The 21,006-nt window shown below is 32.9% G+C and overlaps 1 protein-coding gene across 1 annotated transcript; it reads left to right on the top strand.

Moving 5' to 3' along the window:
• Positions 1-334: 334 nt before the first annotated feature.
• LOC140435833 (protein FAM200C-like) lies at positions 335-2,502 on the top strand. Its single transcript, XM_072524550.1, has 2 exons — positions 335-837; positions 2,394-2,502. The coding sequence occupies exons 1-2, from the start codon at positions 335-337 to the stop codon at positions 2,500-2,502; spliced, it is 612 nt and encodes a 203-aa protein (XP_072380651.1).
• Positions 2,503-21,006: the final 18,504 nt, after the last annotated feature.

The following is a 21,006-nucleotide window of genomic DNA, read 5'->3' as shown; positions in this document are numbered from 1 at the left end:
TCTAGTAAGTAATCTTTGATATTGGTTAGACCAGCGCTTCTCAACCACCGTGTCGCGACACACTGGTATGTCGGAAGAACTTATCAGGTGTGTCGCGAGATTTACGAATACGATATTTTTATTTATATTTTTTTACTTGTTATAATATACAAATCATGCATTCAACCATTTTGTTTAACTATTAGGTATATACCACGTTATACCAATTAATAAAGTGCCAATCCGTAATTGTTTGATGAAAAGACATTTGAAACAAAATCATCAAAGCGTTTCCCAAAAACCGCGCGAGTATTTTCAACGTCCACGTTGTTCCATTCAATCATCTTCAGTTATAATGGAAAAACGAATAAAATTGATTGTCAAAAAAGAGAAAGCCCATACTATTGGTGGAGAGCTTATTTTACCGGCATGTAAAGAATTAGTTGCTACAATGTTAGGCCCGGAAGCTGTTAAACAAATATCAGAGGTACCTTTATCAAATGACACAGTCCATCGACGTATATTAGATATGTCAATCGATATTCAAAGTAATGTTAGGGAGGTATTGGCAAATACACAATTTGCTTTACAACTGGACGAAAACACAGACATTTCGGGAAAGGCCCAATTGATATCTTTTTTAAGATTTGTGTACGGACCGGAAATTATTGAACAGTTCCTATTCTGTCGTGAATTGGAAACAACAATTACTGGAACTGATATATTTTCTACTGTTGACACCTTCTTTCAGGATCACGGACTTAAGTGGACGGATTGTATTGCGATATGTACAGATGGTGCTGCTGCAATGACGGGAAATGTCAAAGGATTTTTAAGTTTCGCACTAAAGAAAAACCAGTTAATAATAATTACTCATTGCTTTTTACATCGAGAAGCTCTGGTAGTAAAAACTACGGATGGAAGCCAACTGGTTGAAGTTATTCATACTGTTGTTTCTATGATCAACTATATTAAAACTCGTCCGATGAAATCAAGGGTGTTTAAAAAAGTTTAAGTTGTAAAGACATGGGCGCAGATCATAAAGTCTTGTTATTTCATAGTAAAATTCGTTGATCATCAACTGATAAAATAATTGCGTTCTTTAAAAAACTTACATTCTGGAACTCGTTTATAGAAAATAATGATTTGACTGCTTTTCCCGAAACCTCTATACCTTTAATTAATTTGAAATCTGAAGAACAAACTCTACTAAAGGAGATGATGAAAGAGCATTTATGTAAGTTGCAAGAAGGAATAACTAAATACTTTCCCTCTGTCTTGAGTGCTAACTGTGAATGTTTAATTGCACATTTGACGAGAACAACGTAAGAAAGGCAGAATTAATCAGTTCTGAAAAGAAACAACTTATTGAAGTGTATTCTGACACAGTTTTAAAATCAAAATTTAGAGAAGTAGCTCCGGATGTTATTTGTATTTTGTATTTGTATTTCGTACTTATGTGAATCTGCATTATGAAAAATATAAAATCTAGCTACCGGTTTCGACTACTTGACGTGAACAGCAAGATGAGAGTGTGTCTGCCTACAATTCGTCCTCGGATAGATATACTTCGCAAAAGTCATCAGGGTCAAATTTCCCATATGTTTTGTTTTTTGCTTGTTATGTTCTTACGAAATAAAAAATAATATGTTTAATATATTCATCTGTACACACCTACCACTAGCAAAAATTTGTAGATATAAGGGTGTCGCGAATCTGTAAGGAGTACGTTAGTGCGTCGCTGAGTAAAAAAGGTTGAGAACCGCTGGGTTAGACCAAAAAAACTGCCATTGAGTTACCTAATTTCGATACCTAAAATATGTGTGTATTAAATGGCGAAACATTGGTGGGCTGATGTAGATTATGGCTTTGACGCAAAGAACAATTTTCGAGCTAATGATATGTCCAGATGGCCTTCCGGCAGTACAAATTCTTTTAGATCAGAAAGGGAAAGAAAACGAGTATACGTCTCTAAACATAGTACAACAAAATCAACAAGAAACGATGTCCCAAATAATTCTAAACATGATACGTGTAGCATAATTCATCAATAAAATGTTTCGTCTTCATATGCATTAAGCGATAGTGAAGATACAAGTTCAGTGACGTTGATACGGCACATGTGACCCAAGGTAACAATGTTTTTGACAGTAACAATGTAACTGCACACGATACAACTTGGAATTTGTGGAATAAAAATAAAAAAAAATAGATCAGTATTAAATAATGACAAACCAGTTCAGAACATGACAGAATTTGATTTTTTTTTTGTTATTTTTTTCTTTAGAAAATATGTTCGAAATATTGCAAACGTCAAATCAAAATTTAGATTCAACCAGAAAGCAATCTACCAAAAGTAAATTTTTCAAAATAATCAGAATAATTTACGCTATAAGTACTTATATACTATATAGCAAAAGAGAATACTGTTCTTTGGAAGATAAGGAACTAATATCTGCTCCAGTCTTTGGCAAAGATTTGACAGGTGTTACCATAGGCTTGAAGAAATTTCGTCAGCTTTAGCATTTTCCGTAGAAAATATTGAAAATGATGACAAGTGAAATCCTATCAAATCTTTTGTGGACATGCTTCATATACAATGGAATAATATATTTAACCCTCGGTATAAATTATCTGAAGATAAGAAAAAAGTCTAAAGTTGTAGGTTGTGAAAGTTAAAAATTTTGCTGATGCTGCACCTTGAAATAAATGAAGGTAAAGAACATGTGGCTAAAAAGAAATGGCAAAAAGAATTAAGAGCAGGAACTGCCACCTACGTTAGACGGAACCATGGTATAGTTCTGGCCGTATAATCGTTGGAGATTCTTGGTTTGCTTCAAAAAAACGGTAGTCTAACTACATAAACGAGGTCTGTATATTTTGGGTATTGTAAAAACAGCTACCAAGCAATGTCTGTTAAAGACGTTGAAGAAACAATTCACAATAATGTGAAGTTAGTGTAAGGTGAAGAGATGAAAAAATTCTGTACTTATATTGGGAGATGTGGTACTACAATTGAAGGCGAACCTGCCAAAAAAACTCCATAATATTAAAATGGAATTCCTTATGTAAAAGAAATACCCAGGATAAGATAGTTAGGTTTAGCATGGGAACAAGTTTGGAGCACACAGAACTGTAAACACCGAATTTACTTACTGCTTAGAATTATAGAAATTAATTCTTTCTTAGCCTATAAATACATACGTAAAAAAAACTTGGTCCGCTTGAGTCTTTTACCCAGAAATTAGGATTACAGCTGATAAAACATTAATGGTCAGACTATCAAGAAACGCAAATATTCCATAACCATTCATTCTAAAGAAAATATATTTTGTGTTGTGAAAAAACACAAGTTCAGCAACAAAGCTTCGAACATTATTTGGATCTTTAGGCACCACACTATATCGAGTAGGTATTCCTCTACCTGATTGTTTGAGAGGTAATCATCTTGCGTATCGCTGAGCTATATTTTACAGCTCTTATCTATTTATTGCGTCGAGAGTAGCCCATATGAACGAGCATTAGTTCCCTCGTACTGGTTACGACTTCGGGTCGTTTGAACTACTGCACTCTTATTATATAGAACTAATAAAGGTACCCGATTGGCTCTGCAGCAATTAGTGGGTTTATTACACGAGATTATCGTTTAGTTTAATCTCAAGTAATTTCGATGTTAATTGATTCTATGGAAGCATTTTGGTCATCTCTGTCTTTCGACTGCGACATACTAAATATTTATATTTTGTTACAAACACGCCGATCATTGGTATACTGAGTATTTATGACGAAGATTATAGTCACGATATCAAATACTTTAACATTTTTAGTAAGAATAAACTTGCTCTTAATGATTCTATGTGCGATTTGGAATTTGACGAGCACATGATAAAGAAATTTTATGATTGTGCGCGGCATCTTCATCATAATACATGAGTTTCTCATCAAATATAAATAAACCAGATACAGCTCTATAAAGAATATCTGAGGCGAAAAAAATAATATTCCTTCATATAGTTGTATAACTATTAGTTAAAAATATTAGGAAATTAAATTTTTTTGATTACCTTGAATTTTAAAAGATGAATTGCTATTCATGGCCTAGTCATTCCTGTTCTTTCTTCTTGAATAGCACATTACCATTCCTCAATTGTTACTGATTAATTTTCACATTTTACATTTTATCCTATATAATTATGTTCTACTGGACTTACTTTTGGGCTATGTGCTGGTATGATCAATTTCATTCAAACATGCCTCTACCACATTCTATAATATAATGTTGTATATAAAAATAAAATGCAGATTATCGATGTTCTATAATAGCTATATATATATATATATATATATATATATATATATATATATATATATATATATATATATATATAATGATCATTTACATTTGAGCATTTGATACTTTTTCTTCATTGTTTTATAATTAAATGTTGGTATAGTATGAGTTATTACAGCTGATTATGAAGGATAAGATCAAAGGAAAAAGGGGTCCCGGTAGACGATAAATATACTGTCTGAAAAACAATCGCGACTGGACCGGGTTAAACACATAGGCGCTTTTAAGAAAAGCAGAAGATAGAGATGAATTTGCAATGGTTATAGCCAACCTTTATTAGTGGAGTTGACACTAGAACAAAAAGAAGAATGGGTATCGAAGGGATTGTTCTTTTGCTGGTAAGAGCAAAACATTAAAATCTTCGGTAAGTGCCTATCTCATAGTGATAAATGGGCCACAGCTGATCTAAAAAGTCAGCCATCTCTGTCAACGAATTCTACCCGCTACGTTCACGAAGACATAAGTCGCGTAATTGCCGGGCAATATATAGCGTTTTATGAGAGTACTTTATATACCAGGAGGAGAGTAAAAGGAAGAAGGTTTCAGCGCCTTAAAACGGGAACACACCAGCGAACACTTACAAACCCGCACTGAGGCAGCGTAGTAAGGTACGCCTCACAACATCTAACATGAAAGGCACACTGAAATCATAGCCTTTATTCTACTTAGGCCCAAATGGCGCTAAGCTGGGTAGTTTTCGGCATCAAGCCAGGAGAGCAAACTGTGCTAAGAATCTGCGGATTCTAAACAGCTATCCAAATAAAACAACGCTTTATAGATCGAAATATAACTGCCGCTCACTATAAAATCTGGAAAAATGAAGAGCTATTGGAATTAGCGTCAGGAAAAAAATTCTACTACCGAGGAACAACAATGGGTCGAACAGGCGGTATTGGATTCCTAATCAACAATAACTGAAAATGAAGTATTAAAAATGAGTATTAAAAATAACTTACGGAGTTCGGTTCTGCATCGATAATTATAATGTTATATTCAATATGGGCTCCGAATATTTTTAACATTAACAAAGTTTAATGTAAGTTATAAATTGTGAATCTTAGTGATATATTGAAATAAACTGTAAGTGTACAAACTCCTTACATAATATCCAGTTAAATTAGTATTAAAGTCAGAAAATTGCAATTATTTGTTATTTTTGTCAATAAACAAATCCAGTTTTACCAGCAAAAAACCGCTTTTAGTAAAGACCGATGTACCTGTTTTAGCAGTTGTACAGAGTCGGACTTACTTTTGACAAACGTTTATCGAAATGAATTCAAACATGGAATCACACAACAGTTCTACAATACAAGACCATCAAAATCAAATAAACACGTCACAGTCATACTCTTCGGCAGCGTCGAGAGTGCAATTTCCATTAAAGTCCCAAGCAATTATCTTTAGTGCCTTAGAAAACACCAAACTTCAAGACTACCTTCTCCCACTTGGAAATATAATTCAACCGAAAAATATAATCTTCTCTTCTAGATTATCTAATAATCGCATATGTATGTATTTATCCAATAAACAAATAGTGGACGATTTTATGAATAATCACGGTCAAATAGAAATACAAGGTGAAATTGTCAGAGCAAGAAGGTTAGTTACACCAGCGGAACGACTTGTACTCTCCGGTGTATGTCCTTCAATACCACACGACTTGCTAATCAGTGAGTTACAAAAAATCGGCATAGTTCCTGTCTCTCCCATGACCTTCCTTAAAATAAGTGCTTCTATGCCTGAGTACAATCACATCCTTAGTTTCCGAAGACAAATCTATATCAGTCCTCACAATCTAATACTACCAGAGTCATTTACTCTTGTTTTTGACAACACGACATATAGAATATTCATTTCTCAAGACAGTTTAGTTTGCTTTAGATGCAATAAGCCAGGACACATCGCTTCACAGTGCTCCGAACCACTAGCTCAAATAAACCCCAACCAAAACAACGAAGCATCGGTATACAGCGCAACAAATATATCCTTGCAAGCATCCAATGACACGAACCCTTCTCAGTGTGAACAAATGTCTATTTCCAATATCCCGGAGATACCGAACAGAGTAGACTCATCAAATAAGGACAGTCACATAATTAATCAACCAAAAAGAAACTTTGATGAAATTATTTCACCTGAAGCAGATCCATCTTCAAAAGAACGTAACATTTTTCCACCACCTAAAGTCCAAGCAAAATCTAAAAAAGCTAAAATTAGTTCAGCAAGCACTTCTGAATGCTCATTTTCTCTCTTACTTGACCCTGCTAAAAACTTCATAGAAAATCACCCTCTATCTTTCCCTCTAAACGTTGATCAACTTAACATGCTCCTAATGAATATCATGGGGTCAGCAGATCCTATAACCACAATTAAAGAATATACCACAGACCTATCAGCTTTGTCCCATATGCTCAGTCAAGTTTATCCTCATTTAAAAGAAAGATCCATAAAACGTAAATTCAGGTCCATAATGAAAAAAATCCATAATTATATTAACAGTGACTCATCGGAAGCTGAAAGTGACACATCTCAGTTAAGCCAACATTAATTAAAAACATCCCTTCTTGTCTAGTCCTTTCTGACTCTCTCAGCGCAGTCAAAGCTATGCAAAATGTATACCCTACACACCCCATTGAGAAAATTATCAGGGCCAAATTAATGAAAGCTCAAGAAAATTTCAGAAGAGTCCACTTCCTATGAATACCATCTCATATAGGCATAGAAGGGAATGAAGAAGCAGATACTAGTGCGCGTAACGCTATCACCAGTGACACATCAGAAACACAGTGTCGGAGTATCGCAGGCGATCTAAAAGTTTATTTCCAAAATAAGGTGTTAAGTGCGTGGAATCGGGAGTGGAATGACTCTAGTTCGAAACTCAGAACCATCAAAAGTGATATTTTTTCATGGAAGTCCACAGCCAGAAGTAGAAGATGCCAAACTATTATTCCACATCTACGACTTGGACACTGTAGGTATACTCATGCCTGTCTCTTCACAAATAATGAACCTCCAAAGTGCGAAACATGCAATACAGTAGACAGTATAAAGCACTTCTTGATAGACTGTCCTAAATACGTAAATCAAAGACAGTCTTAAAATTTGCCAAATAACCTAAAAGCACTCCTCAACAAAAGTTTAGTTCCGAACAATTTATTAGGTTACTTACAATGTATAAATATATTACACAAAATTTAACTTAATTAATTGTTACAAATGTTTTATTGTTCACAAATTGTAATTAATTGTTACAATGATTTATTATTACAAATGTTAAATTTAATATTATTACAAATGTTACAGGAATGTCGCTAATAACCTTTGGGTGGATGCGACTTTATTTCTTTAAATAAAAAAAAAAAAAAAATAACTTACATACAACTATCACATCCCCACTATCCTGTAAATCCTGTGGCCTAAGTAAATGTAAATTCGTTATACTTTAAACTGTTTCGAGATTATAATATACCATTAAATAAACAAATATTAAATTTCTAATGTTAGATTTGTCTTTTCTAAAACACGGTTGCCTTATTTCCAAACGTGCTGTTCTCACATTTATCTAACTAAACTATAAACTCAGTCCACAGTTTGACTTATTAAAGTAAGATCATGTTAATATTGCAACAGCGTGCCTTACCAACAACACACGTAACTTCATCGAATGTAAATTACTTGCATCAAAAAAGCTTCGAAGAAGTAAAGATGTCTCCCATACGGCTTCTTTTAACATACTAAAAAAAGGAAACAAAATAAATCCTCTTGTGGATGCAGTGTACATTATATTCAAATGTTGGACCACCGTCTCGCTGACGTCAAATATCTATCAAAGTAGACAGTGCGCGAAATCGAGTAAAAAGCGAGACGATTCGTTCGATTCAAAAGAAATGAATGAAAATCTAATCAGATGCGTATCCGAGTCTATCTAGACTCGAAGATAAATAAACCGATAAAAAAGCGGTAAAGTGAAGAGAGAACGCTGCTCTATAGTCTTGAAAAATTCGAAATTTAAATAACTTGTTAAATATTTGTTTTTACGATTGCGTTAAATATTTCTTACAACTGAAATACACAGTTAAATTCGAACGAGAATATAACAGATAAAACGATTTCCAAAAAGGGGATTTTACATGAGACAAGATTTTAATTTAAAAAAATTTATTATGTCTAAGGATTTTATTTATAGAACGAAGTGCTAAATGATATTAATAAATTAAAAATAATCTGTATTAAAATACATACAAAACAATGATATGCTTAAACTAAAGATGAATATCCCTCCTTAACACAACATACAAATTACTTGCAATTGTCCTCCTAATTTGCAATTGTCGCAAACTCCATTTGTCGAAGAGAGCATGGGCGACTATTATTGTGGGTTCAGAGGAAACATATATTACTATATGACAAATGTTGGGAAAAAACAGGAGAGTTCAATCAATAGGTACACAATATATTTATAGATTTCAAGCAAACATACGAGAGCATTATATGCGTCGAACTCTGGAGCGCGATAGCCAACATATTTATTCCAAAAACTAATTATACATTAGTTATATACAATTAACAGTCTTCCAGAAACAAGGCGACACGATGTCCCCGGTACTTTTAATATTGCCCTAGAAAAAGCAGTAGAAATATGGCATCCCCCGAATACTTATACAGAAAAAATATATCAGAAAAGATCGCTGGAAATAAAATATTAGAAAACGATAACGTTGAGGATAGCTGGGAAAAACTCAAAAATTACAAAATTAACGCAGCAACAGAATCACTTGGAGAAAGAAAAGTAACAAACACTAATATATCAAAAAAAGAAAACACCATGGTTTAGACAGGAGGTAAAGACAAAATGTAAAGAAAAAAAGAAAGCGTTTTTACAATAGAGACCACAACAAACACAACAGGTATATAACCACTATAAACGAATCAGAAATGAAACGAATACTATAGTTAGACAAATAAAAAGGGAACACTGGCAGAGTTTCTTAAAACAGATGGAACACGACTTCTAATGAACACAAAAAGAAATATGGAGAATAATAAGAGTACAAAGAAAAGAGATGAACGAACTAATAAAAACAAAATATATTCAGAAGGAATCATGGGTAGACTACTTTCGATATACATTTGCTAAAGGTGACGATAATGAACCACCAACACCAGAGGTGACGACAAATAAAGGAATCAATATTGAAGAGGAAGAGGTAAAGGACCCATTAAGGAAATTAAAAAATAGAAAATCATCAGGAGTGAACAGAATACCTAACGTACTCCTAAAGTACGGAGAACTAAATCTGACCAAAGAACTATTTTAAAACTAATCCAAAAAATATTAAAACAAAACAGAATTCCTCAAGAATGGAGATCAGGCATCCTAATACCTCTTTTTGAAAATGGAGACCAATCAGATCCAAAAAATTACAGAGGAATTAATTTATTAAACACAACACTAAAATTAACAACCAAGTGATAACAAATAAACTGAATAAAATTATGACACTAGCAGAAGAAAAACAAGGTTTTAGGTCGAGAAGATCATGCACCGACACTGTATTTATAATGAACCAAGTGCAAGAGGAATCATTAAAATACAACAAACCGGCATATCTATGTTTCGTGGACCTTAAGAAGGCATTTGACTAGGTAAAATTAAAGGACGTTATCCACTTATTGAAAGTAAGAGAGATAACTCTAGAAATAATCAAAACGACCGAAAATATCTACCAAATCAACACAATAAAAGTAAAAGTAGAAGAAGAACTAACCGACACTATTGAAGCTGGAATTGGGATAAGACAGGGAGATTCCCTGAGTCCTCTATTGTTCAACCTGGTTATGGATGAAATAATACAAAAAGTAAGAACTCAAAAAGGTGACCAAATGGTCACCTTTTACCGCAATACTACTCTCTCAAAATAAAGATGATTTCCAACGTATGCTGCACCAATTTAATATAACCGCCAGAAAATTTAACATGGTAATTTCCCCGAAAAAGACAAAATGCATGGTTAGAACAGCAAATTTACAAAGATATAAATTGAAGCTGGAAGGTCAGATAATAGAACAAGTGATGAAGTTTAAATATCTACAGATATACGACGTAGATGCAAGATGAAGAATATCAAGAACTAGGTAAGAAATAGGAGAGTAGAATGGAACGATCATATAAGCCGAATAGCAATAAATAGAGTAGTAAAGATGACAAGAGACGGTTCCCCAATAGGAAGACGATCAATAGGAAGACCACGAAAACGATGGAACGACACTTACTGGAGGCACATTAAAAAACAGAAAAACAGTCAGTGTCATGTCTACATAAAAAGAAGAAGAAGACAAAGCAATAAGAACAGCGAAAACAACGATGCAATTGTTCTCTGCCGGTGGTCCTCGAATATTGATAGCTCCGCATATAATATTGTTCTGAAGCTAGGTTCTTGTGGCATTTTAAAGTAATTACTATTTAAATGGGAATAAGCCACAATTAAAGGTTAAAGTACGTTTATTGACGTTTCAATTCCCACTTCGGAAATCCTTCTCAAAATACAAACATTAGTAAATTAAACAAATTTTGTTTTTTTGGTTACTTGATGAAAAATTCTTCTAATAATTTAATTTTATCTGACTCATTTATATTGACAATTCAGACATACATTATACATTTTAAAGTAGACGACTTTAAAATGATATTGTCAATATTGTTGAGTTGCGCTCTATGGATCAGAGTTGCTGGACACATTCCTAAATGATATAAACGATAAAGAAGAGACAATAACATTTACCATGGAAAAATAATATAATAACACACTACCTTTTCTGGATGTTTTAAGCTCTAAGAACGATACTGGATATGAGACTCAGGTGTATAGAAAATCAACACACACTAATAGAATCAAATTTAAGTTTCAAATCAAATCACAATATTAATATTAAAAAGGGAATCATTAAATCCTTTAAATACGATAGAGCCAAAATTACTTATTCTAACGAAAATTCGTTCTTGGAGGAAAAACATTTATTAACATCTGTTTTATTAAAAAATGATTATCCTTTATCGTTTATAAATAAGGAGTTTTTGACAATCGATCGAATAGAACAGAACAACTTAGAACGATATCCTACGGCATACACAAGGAATAATACGAAGAAAATAACAATACCATACATAAAAGGATTATCAGAAAAAATTAAAAGGATAGGAAATAAATTCAACATTTCAACAACATTCAAAACAACAAACACGTTGAGATCTATTTTGTCCAAAACCAAACCTAACAATGAACAAGAGAGGACAAAGAATTGCATTTATAAAATACCTTGTGAATGCGATCAGTTTTATTTAGGTAAAACATCAAGGCCATTAAATGTTAGAATAAGTGAACATCAAACTTATATTAAAAATAGAGAATTTGATAGATCTCAAATATGTAAACGCATGGGATAATGAACATAGGGTTCAATGGAATGATACAAATATAATCCTAAAAGAAACGGGTGGTAAAAAGAGAAAAATCAAAGAAGCGGCTCTAATTATGCTAAATGAGACCAATTGTGTCGCAAATTCCTCGGCAGAATGTAGTAGGATCTGGTTACCCATATTGAAAGAGGAAGTTATTAAAAGGAAAATACCAGTATTAGTAAGTCAGTAACATATAGAGCATACATCATTTATGTTTTTAAATAACAAACATATAAAATCAGAATTTGGTGTTTATTGAAGGTAAACTAAATGCACGACCAAATACTTACCATGTCGGGATAGTATTATGAGGTTTTTTCCTGGTTTTTCCCTCATAATTTACTAATTTACTATGGAATCACTAATAGGAGAATTTTTCTATCATCATGGCATGTATTTATCTTTTTAAAAACGAATTACATGCTATGATCTTTTCTGATGGATATTCTCAAGTTAAAGTTGATTTCATGTAATCGAATGAACTATCTTATAAGTAAAGTCGTCTCAGGAGCGCAACTCAACAATATTGACAATATCATTTTAAAGACGTCTACTTTAAAATGTATAATGTATGTCTGAATTGTCGATATAAATGAGTCAGATAAAATTAAATTATTAGAAGAATTTTTTACTTCATTCAAGAAAGTAACAAAAAAACAAAATTTGTTTAATTTACTAATGTTTGTATTTTGAGAAAGAATTCCGAAGTGGAAATTGAAACGTCAATAAACGTACTTTAACTTTTAATTGTAGCTTATTCCCATTTAAATAGTAATTACTCCTCATATAATATCGATATAGTCGCTAAAACCACAAGATCAGTTAAAGAGCAATTCCTAAATCAGAACAAGAGGCCAATAAAATGGGATTGGGCAATAATGAATACAAGACGAAATACATGTGTGTCATAAGACAAGTCAATACGAGACGAGATAGAATAGGGCAAAATGTGTAAACGAGAGACTTTAATTTTAAAAGAGTCAGAAAATTTAAATAATTGGTAGCAATAATAATAGACGATAACGATATGCAAGAAGAAATTAAAGCTTGAATCATCGCAGGCAAATGCATGAATTCTGTAATAAACATGCTTAGATTGCAACTCAATTCTAGAAAAACCAAGATACAAATTTATAAATCTATCATAAGATCGATAAAACTACAGAAGAAAAATTATGGTTCTTCGAACGACAAGTGTTAACGAAAATATATGGCCCAATAATAATTGATGAAGGAATACAAAGACATCGAAAAATAACAAATGTGGAACTATACAAGCACCCAGATATTGTAAGATAGGTTAAAGCGTAAAGGTTTAGAAAGGCACGTCACATCCAACGAACCAGATGACAGGTGGTCAAAACTATCAAGGCAGTCTAATCCAGAAGGAAGAAGACTACCAGGACAACTACGCACCATGGAGAGACGTCATCGCTAAAAATCTGAATAGGCTCAGAGATGAACAAAGACCTTATGATTGACCGAAAAAAATATAGGTACATAGTACAGTCAAAGATCACGATAGACTGTAGAACTGTGGAGTAAGTTAGTAGATAAGTAAGTAATCACGCACCAGATAAAGAGACAATATCGCTAAAAATCTCAACTCCGTGGATTTAAGGTTGGATAAAGACCTTATGATAGACCGGAAGAAATGATGGCAGGTAGTACAGAGTAGGTAAGTAAATAAATTAATATTATAATACATTATTATGATAATAATGCCAATAGAAAAGTGAAACACTCAGGCGTTTTTGTGAAAGTATGTAAACAAAGTATTTATGGAGTTGTCGTCTTTATATAATAATAATAAAAAAAGAAAACGGGGTAACTTGTCAATGAAAATTCTTTTACGATTTTTCAAATACTGTGTTTTATGGTCTATACTAGTATACTCTTGCATGCGTGCTGGACTAAAAATGAACGGAAGGACTCTATTCTTAGTGGAACTTCTCACAGAATAGACTGGTTTGGGAAGTTGTCATTGCCAGCACAACGTATCTCAATTGCTAATAGACAAAAAGTCACTCAGAAATAAGTTATTCTGCTAAGAAAAAAACAGAATATCTAGCTCAATCTTTGGGTTAACGAGTGGCATTACAAAAAGATAAAATTAAGAATGTAGGTAAGTATATATAAGGAAATGTCGAAGGGTGTCAATAATTAATAAAAAAATGATAGAGCATGGGATAAGATGATTCTCCCTCTTCAGTCCTGATCCCCCAGAGTCTAGTAGTGATCTTGATGTCGTTTATTGTGCGAGTCTAAAGATCTCTTTTTCCGGTCATTTCTTGACATAAGTCTTTTGCATATTTCTGTAATATGGTCGATCCATCTTATCGATCTTCCTCGTAATCTTTGGCCTTTTACCTTTTCTTGAATATTAAGTCTTTCCCATGTTTTCTGTATCTGCTCTCATGTCCAAAGTATTTTAATTGTTAGGTATGGACTTTGCTGAATAGCCGTTTACTGACCTTCGAATAATTTGTCCTGTGGTCGGTTCACGGAATTTGTAACTTTCTTCTTCAACAGAATATTTTAGTGGCGTCTATCTGTCTTCTTTCTGCTTGTCGTAGGGTCTAAGATTCACATCAGTTGTAACGAATCATTTTGCCTACCACATAGGGTATTATTATAAGGGATTGAAAATTTTGGACAGAAATTATTGGGGTAGAGATAGGGCAAGCAAAATAAAACGAAACTGTTGCGAACGGCTACTCAGGGTTAATTTGGAGAACTAGGTCATGGATAAGTAAATGGCAATGGGGCTTGGATTGAGGCAACTACAAAAATAAAACAAAGGGGTAAATACATCAATCTCCTGGACAAACAAAATACAAGAAGTTTTTCAAGCTATTTAAAATAAGGACGCCGCTTAGAAGAATCTTCCTGGATGAGTTAAAAGGCCCTTCCTTCCTAAAAACACAAAAAGGGGTTAGAAACTTTTTTTTCAAGAAATAAATAAATTGGTTTAAAAAAAAAATTTAATATTTATTGTTGTCTCACCACAAATAGTTACAAATATAAATAGTGATAATAAAATACAAAAAACAAACTTACTATGTTCTATACGTTAACAAACTTACAATTATTACTACAAAAACTTACAATTGTTAATGGGTGACAATTTGTAACGGAAAAAATTAGAAATGAAAAATAGCTTTTAAATGGAAATATGCATAGTGGTTAACCTTTTTCTAAAAAAAAAAACAGAGCAAAACAAAATCTGCTATGATTAGGTATTTACCAAATGTCAAAAAAAATAAAGCTAGCTGTCAGATGTCAATATTAAATTTCAAAACGGAGAACAATTAATATGACAGCTAATATCCTAACACCCTAATATCTACAATTTTAATTATTACAATTTCTTAAACTGTTATGTAATCAATTGGTATTAGAAAATGTTTATTTTTCCTTTAAAAGTTAAAAAAAAAGTTACCTGGATTTCACTAAAATATCCTTAAAATTTCTGGGGTTCGGAACTGGACTAAACACAAATGCACCTTCAAACTGCGAAAATATTCTTCAGGTTCGGCTTAGGAGGAACAAAACGAGGCTGGAAGCTGTTCACTGGGATACAAAATTTGATACTCGGCTTCTTAAAAACTGGAATACAACTGGACACAATGGCAACATGTGGTTATCCTTCAAAGTTGTTGTAAACGCCACAAATCTCTTAGATACTTAGAAACATAGAAACAGTGACTACTCTTTCAAAACTGACACATTACGTTGAGTATACATCACTTTTTCAGAACAAGTTTGCCGGTTCTTAACGCTGACACTCGCCTGCGTCTTTTCTATTCAAAGATTCTCCCAAACCTCCTTCACTTCACAATAAGAAATATGCAACTTCCTTTTTAACTGCTCACCAATTAATTCCCGACAAAAAACGAAAAACGAAAAAACATTTGCGAATTTGAAAAAAATTCGGACTAACATGGACACCAACTGCCTTTGACAGTGCCTCCAGCGAGAGTGATGTAATTCTCTTCCCCGCAATACTTTCTCATCGACCTAAGTAGATATTTATTTAACGAACAATATTAAGCGTCTTCAAGATCAAAGGAATACTAAGGAAATACACATCTGTGATATATAAACAAACTTTAAAATGTGTTTATTATCAACTTCAGCGATGCAAAAGAATTGTAAATACTTTTTCGATGTTTTAACATATACGTGGTGATTTCAATACATACGAAAGAATATAAAAATGCTACACCGTATGTCAGTATTCGGAATATTAAGCAATTGATTAACCTCATTTTTGGAGTTCGTGATATTTGAGTCCTTCAATATTTTGGCAATATTTTCTACGGCGACTTTTGCTAGATTACATTTACGTTTTATTTCTTACTGTAGGAATCCTGTATTTGTGTTTAATGATATCAAATATAAGTACAAAAAAACCGGTCAACCATGGTTATGTGTGAATTATTGTTATGTACTCTATTCATTATCATGATCTTTGTCTTTGACATGTTTAACTGAAAACCAAATATTTGACTTTTGTTTTTAGCCAGTCGTATAAGATCAATTAACTCTTCTTAAATATTTGCAACAATTACTATATAATATGCAAAACGTAGATTGTTTATTTTTTGGCTATTTAAAAAAGAGAAGCTTCATTCCCATCCTTTACGAGCTGTTCTAATATGCTCCCCTTATATACTAAATAATTGTGCGGACAGTATACATCCTTGTCTAACACCTTGTTCTCGTTGGAATTCATTTTAGAGTGTGCCAAACACTTTAACTAGTCCAGTAGTGAGTTCGTATAGTTAATTATAAGCGAAATTAAGTGTTGTGGTTTGCCTACTACTTTTAGTATCTGTCATAAGTGTTACCATTTGACCCTGTGCAACGCTTTGCAATAATCTTAATAATATAATAATCGCTTATTCCACACATGTCTAAAATATTTGAATTATTACTGAATAATAGACTTACAGCATACATCAAAAAGTATAATTTAATTTCTGCTAACCAATTTGGTTTTAAGCTAAATACTTCCACACAAGATGCCTTTTTGAATCTAACATCAAAAGTGTATGAAGCTCTCAACAATAATAAAGTTTGCTTATGTGTATTTCTAGATTTGGCCAAAGCTTTTGATACTGTCAGTCATAGTAAACTCTTACAAACCTTAGAGAAAGTTGGTATAAGAGGCAACTGTCTTCAACTATTCAGAAGTTACCTCTCTGAGAGGCAGCAGGTAGTAAGGGTTTCCGAAACAACAAGCGGACAAAGAGGTATAACGTATGGAGTGCCACAGGGAACAGTGTTAGGACCTGTCTTATTTAATCTTTATATAAATGGTTTATTTTCATTGCAAAGTACAGGGCATATAATTGGGTTTGCCGATGACACGGCTATTGTTTATGAAGCTGATAACTGGTATAACTTAAAAATAAAAGCAGAAACTGATCTACAATTCATAAAAGACTGGTTTGATTATAAAATACTTACAATAAATTTTAAAAAGACTGTTTACTTACCAATTTCTAACTATACCCCGAATATTGATCTATTCGAACCTCTTCGAATAGCACATAATAAACACAATTTTTGCATCAAACCAGTAACGAATGTTAAATATTTAGGTGTTATAATAGACACACACTTAAAATGGGATTGTCACATTAAATACGTTATTAAAAAGTTACAGTTTATCCTCTATAAATTTAAGCACCTAAAAAAACACATACCGGATATATACCTTCGCACACTATATTACGGATTAGTAGAAAGTCATCTCCGTTATGGTATACTGGATTGGGGGAGCGCTTTAAAAACTCACATTCTCCCACTAGAAATCATGCAAAGAAGATTTCTGAGGATCATTATGGCTAAACCCTACACTTGTTCTACAGATAGACTATATAAGGAGAGCAAAATATTTGACTTAAAGCAGTTATACTTTCTTTGTATATCTGTAAAATATCACACCATGAAAGTTAAAAGCAACTTACCTTCACATGGATATCATACTAGAGGCAAGCACCTCTATATGGCTCCAAAAATGACGAAATCTTTCTGTCAACGATCTTTCTTATTTTTAGCCCCTAAAATATACAATCATATTCCCCTTGATATTAAAAATATGAAGAATGTCTTTCTTTTTAAAAATAAATTAAGATCATATCTCATGGAACAGACAAGACATTTTTGTAATATCATTATAGTAGCATAAGTTATAAAGCCATATTCACTTAAACTTTCTTTAAAAAAAAACCTTAATTTTAAATCTATTACTTTTAAAGATGAATTAAAAATGTAATATATCATGCTGTTTTTATTGTTTTATTTAATGTGTTTATCATATTTACTGAAGCATCTGTGTTTACACTTTTGTCCTTTCAAAAATCTTGTTAACTAATTGATTAATACATAAGTACTGTATTCATACCAAGGGTTTCTACTAAAATTTTAATTATGGTTATTTATGATTCAAAAAGCAGTACCTATATATTATTGTATTGTATACATTGTATTGTTTATTTTATTTAGCATATTTACCAGAACATAATTTGTGTATTTGCAGATCTCATTAAATATGTTTTAGTATCTAAGTTTAATTTTATTATACATCTTTGATTGTTGTATCTAAATTTTCAACCTGCTTGTTTTTTATGGTTAAATTTTATCTTATTTATATTTATAATTTAGTACAGTATATTGTATTTTTATTTATTGTATCTTACACTTACCGAAACAGGTGTTCCCACACCTCTCGGAGACCTTCGGGTTAATTTATTCACATATTTTTAATTATTGAAACAAATTTTGTATGATTGTTGAATAAATTATTATTATTATTATTATTATTATTATTATAATCTATAAAACAAATGTATTTGGGATATTGAAATATCTCGATTTTTCTATTATTTGCCTTATGTTCTCTAGTACCTCTTCTTCTTGTAGTGCCTATCCGTTTCAGATATTGGCGACCATCATGGCAATCTGTATTTTGCAAACTGCTGCTCTGAAAATATTTGTGGTTGCTTGTGTTGAACCACGTACGTAGATTTTTTAGCTAGGAAATCCCTCGTCTTCCTGGTTCTTGTTTTTATTTTACTTTTTCTTGTAGAATTAATTGCAGCAACCCATATTTTTTGCTGTTCCCCACGATGTGACGGAGATGTATTAGAGGTATTCGATTTTGGCTATTTTTTTATGGTTAGCAACTCTGGTTTCTTCCTTTTTGCTTTCTTAATAAAACGTCCTGGTTGGTAACGTGGTCGGTTTGAGATATCTTAAAAATTCGACGATAAAGTCACATTTCAAAAGCCATAATTTTTTGCTAGTAGCGTCTGTGAGAGTCCATGACTCAACTCCTTACAACAGTATAGGAAAGATATAACATCATAGTAACCTGATTTTTATGGGTTGTGATAAACCATGGCATTTGAATAGCTTAGCCATTTTTTGACATGCAGATCTTGTTTTCTTCATCCTAAATTTGATTTCTAGGGGATGGTACCAATTTTTATTAACCAAGTGGTTCGTACCAAGGTGTATGTTTTTACTCTTTTTATTGGTTGACCATTCACACTGATTCTTTCAATTTGCTGTTCTTTCTTAGAGATCAGTATACATTTTGTTTTCTTAATGTTCAGTAAGCGAGGACCCGGTAGAAGGAGAATATCATGGCTGCGGAATTTAAGAACATGGTTTAAGAAAACCTCAACGGAGCTGTTTCGAGCCGCAGCGAGCAAGGTCATGATTGCCAATATGATTTCCAACATCCGAAACGGATAGGAACCAGAAGAAGAAGAAGAATGTTCAGTAAAAGCCCAGATCTCTGACTTAATTCTATGAATCTATTCATTATCTTCTGGAGGGCTTCATAACTGTCAGCGAATACCACCGTATCAACCGCGTATCTAACGTTATTGATACATTCTTCGTTAATTCAAAGTCCGGCTTTAACATCCTCTACTGCTTCTTTTTTCTTTTTCTTATTTTCTCAGAGTATATGTTGAACAGCAAGAGTGATAGTATACATCCCGGTCAGACCCCACGTTTGATTTTGATATCGTCGAATTCCTCTGCCTCTGCGAGGATAGGTCCCTTTAAAATTGACATAATTCCTGGCCCCGATCTTATAGAAAACAGCACGTATATGGCTACAAAAAATCTGAGGGTGGTATTTTTATCCTACTAATATCAAATTCTGACTGTTTTGTGTGTTTTTCTGTGTTATATATCTGTGTAATCTGTATAGTAATTGTGGTTATGCAACGTAAGCCATGCAACGTAGATTAGAACCTGTGCATTGTGTGTTGCATATGTATTGTGTATAAGATTGTAGGTGGTGATGTTTTCCGACCTAGAGTTATTTCGCTATTGTTGTTATACTCTTGTTGTTAACATCTTCTTTTAGTAGTAGCAAATAAAGTCTGCTATATTCTGCTGGTGGGTTTGCTACACACTTTTTTTCGTTAAGTAGGATGAGAGTTGCTTCTTTAACTTTCTTGTTTTTTATGTCAGTTTTGTCATAACTATTGATGCATTTTTCCATTATAGTCTGTGCTCGTTGTCCCTTGGATGTTTGCATATCTCGGATTTCTCGAAGTCTTTGTTTTTAATGTATCTCTTATGTTTTTTTATCCTGATAATTAGTGGTCTTACGGTTTCTCCTACATAAAAATTGTTGCCTTAACAGGGTATTTTATAGATGCAGTTGGTTTATCTTTCTTGTGTGTTATTGGGTTTGCTTGCTTAGCTATCGGACCTTTGGTGAATCTATGCCCTCTCCCATATATTGACTAAAAATGCAAATATACGTTTTAGTGAGTGGGAATGATTTGACCCTCCACACATAGCTTTATTTTTGTAATAAATATTTTTTATCATTTTCATTTTATATTTAATTCTTTAATTATCGTGTCTCTATGTCTTATATACGTAAACTAATACGGTCCTGTAGATCCCCTAGCCTACCTAAGGGCCGGGAAGCTATTTGTTTGCGTACTTACACTTAGTATTAGTATGACAGAGTGCGAGACACTCCTCCTCCTCCTAAGTGCCTTCTCTGTTGAGGTTGGTGATCAATACGGCAAATTTCTCTCTATTCTGGGCTTGATGAATTAATTCATATCCTTTTGTGTGGGTCCAATCTCTGATGTTTCGTAGCCAAGATTTTTTCCTTCGTCCTATGCCCCTTTTACCTTAAATCTTGCCTTCTAATATTACTTGGAGCTGC

The sequence above is a fragment of the Diabrotica undecimpunctata genome, chromosome 1 (genome assembly GCF_040954645.1).
Source record: "Diabrotica undecimpunctata isolate CICGRU chromosome 1, icDiaUnde3, whole genome shotgun sequence".
Lineage (NCBI taxonomy): Eukaryota > Metazoa > Arthropoda > Insecta > Coleoptera > Chrysomelidae > Diabrotica > Diabrotica undecimpunctata.
This window is presented reverse-complemented; position numbering and strand designations above follow the sequence as displayed.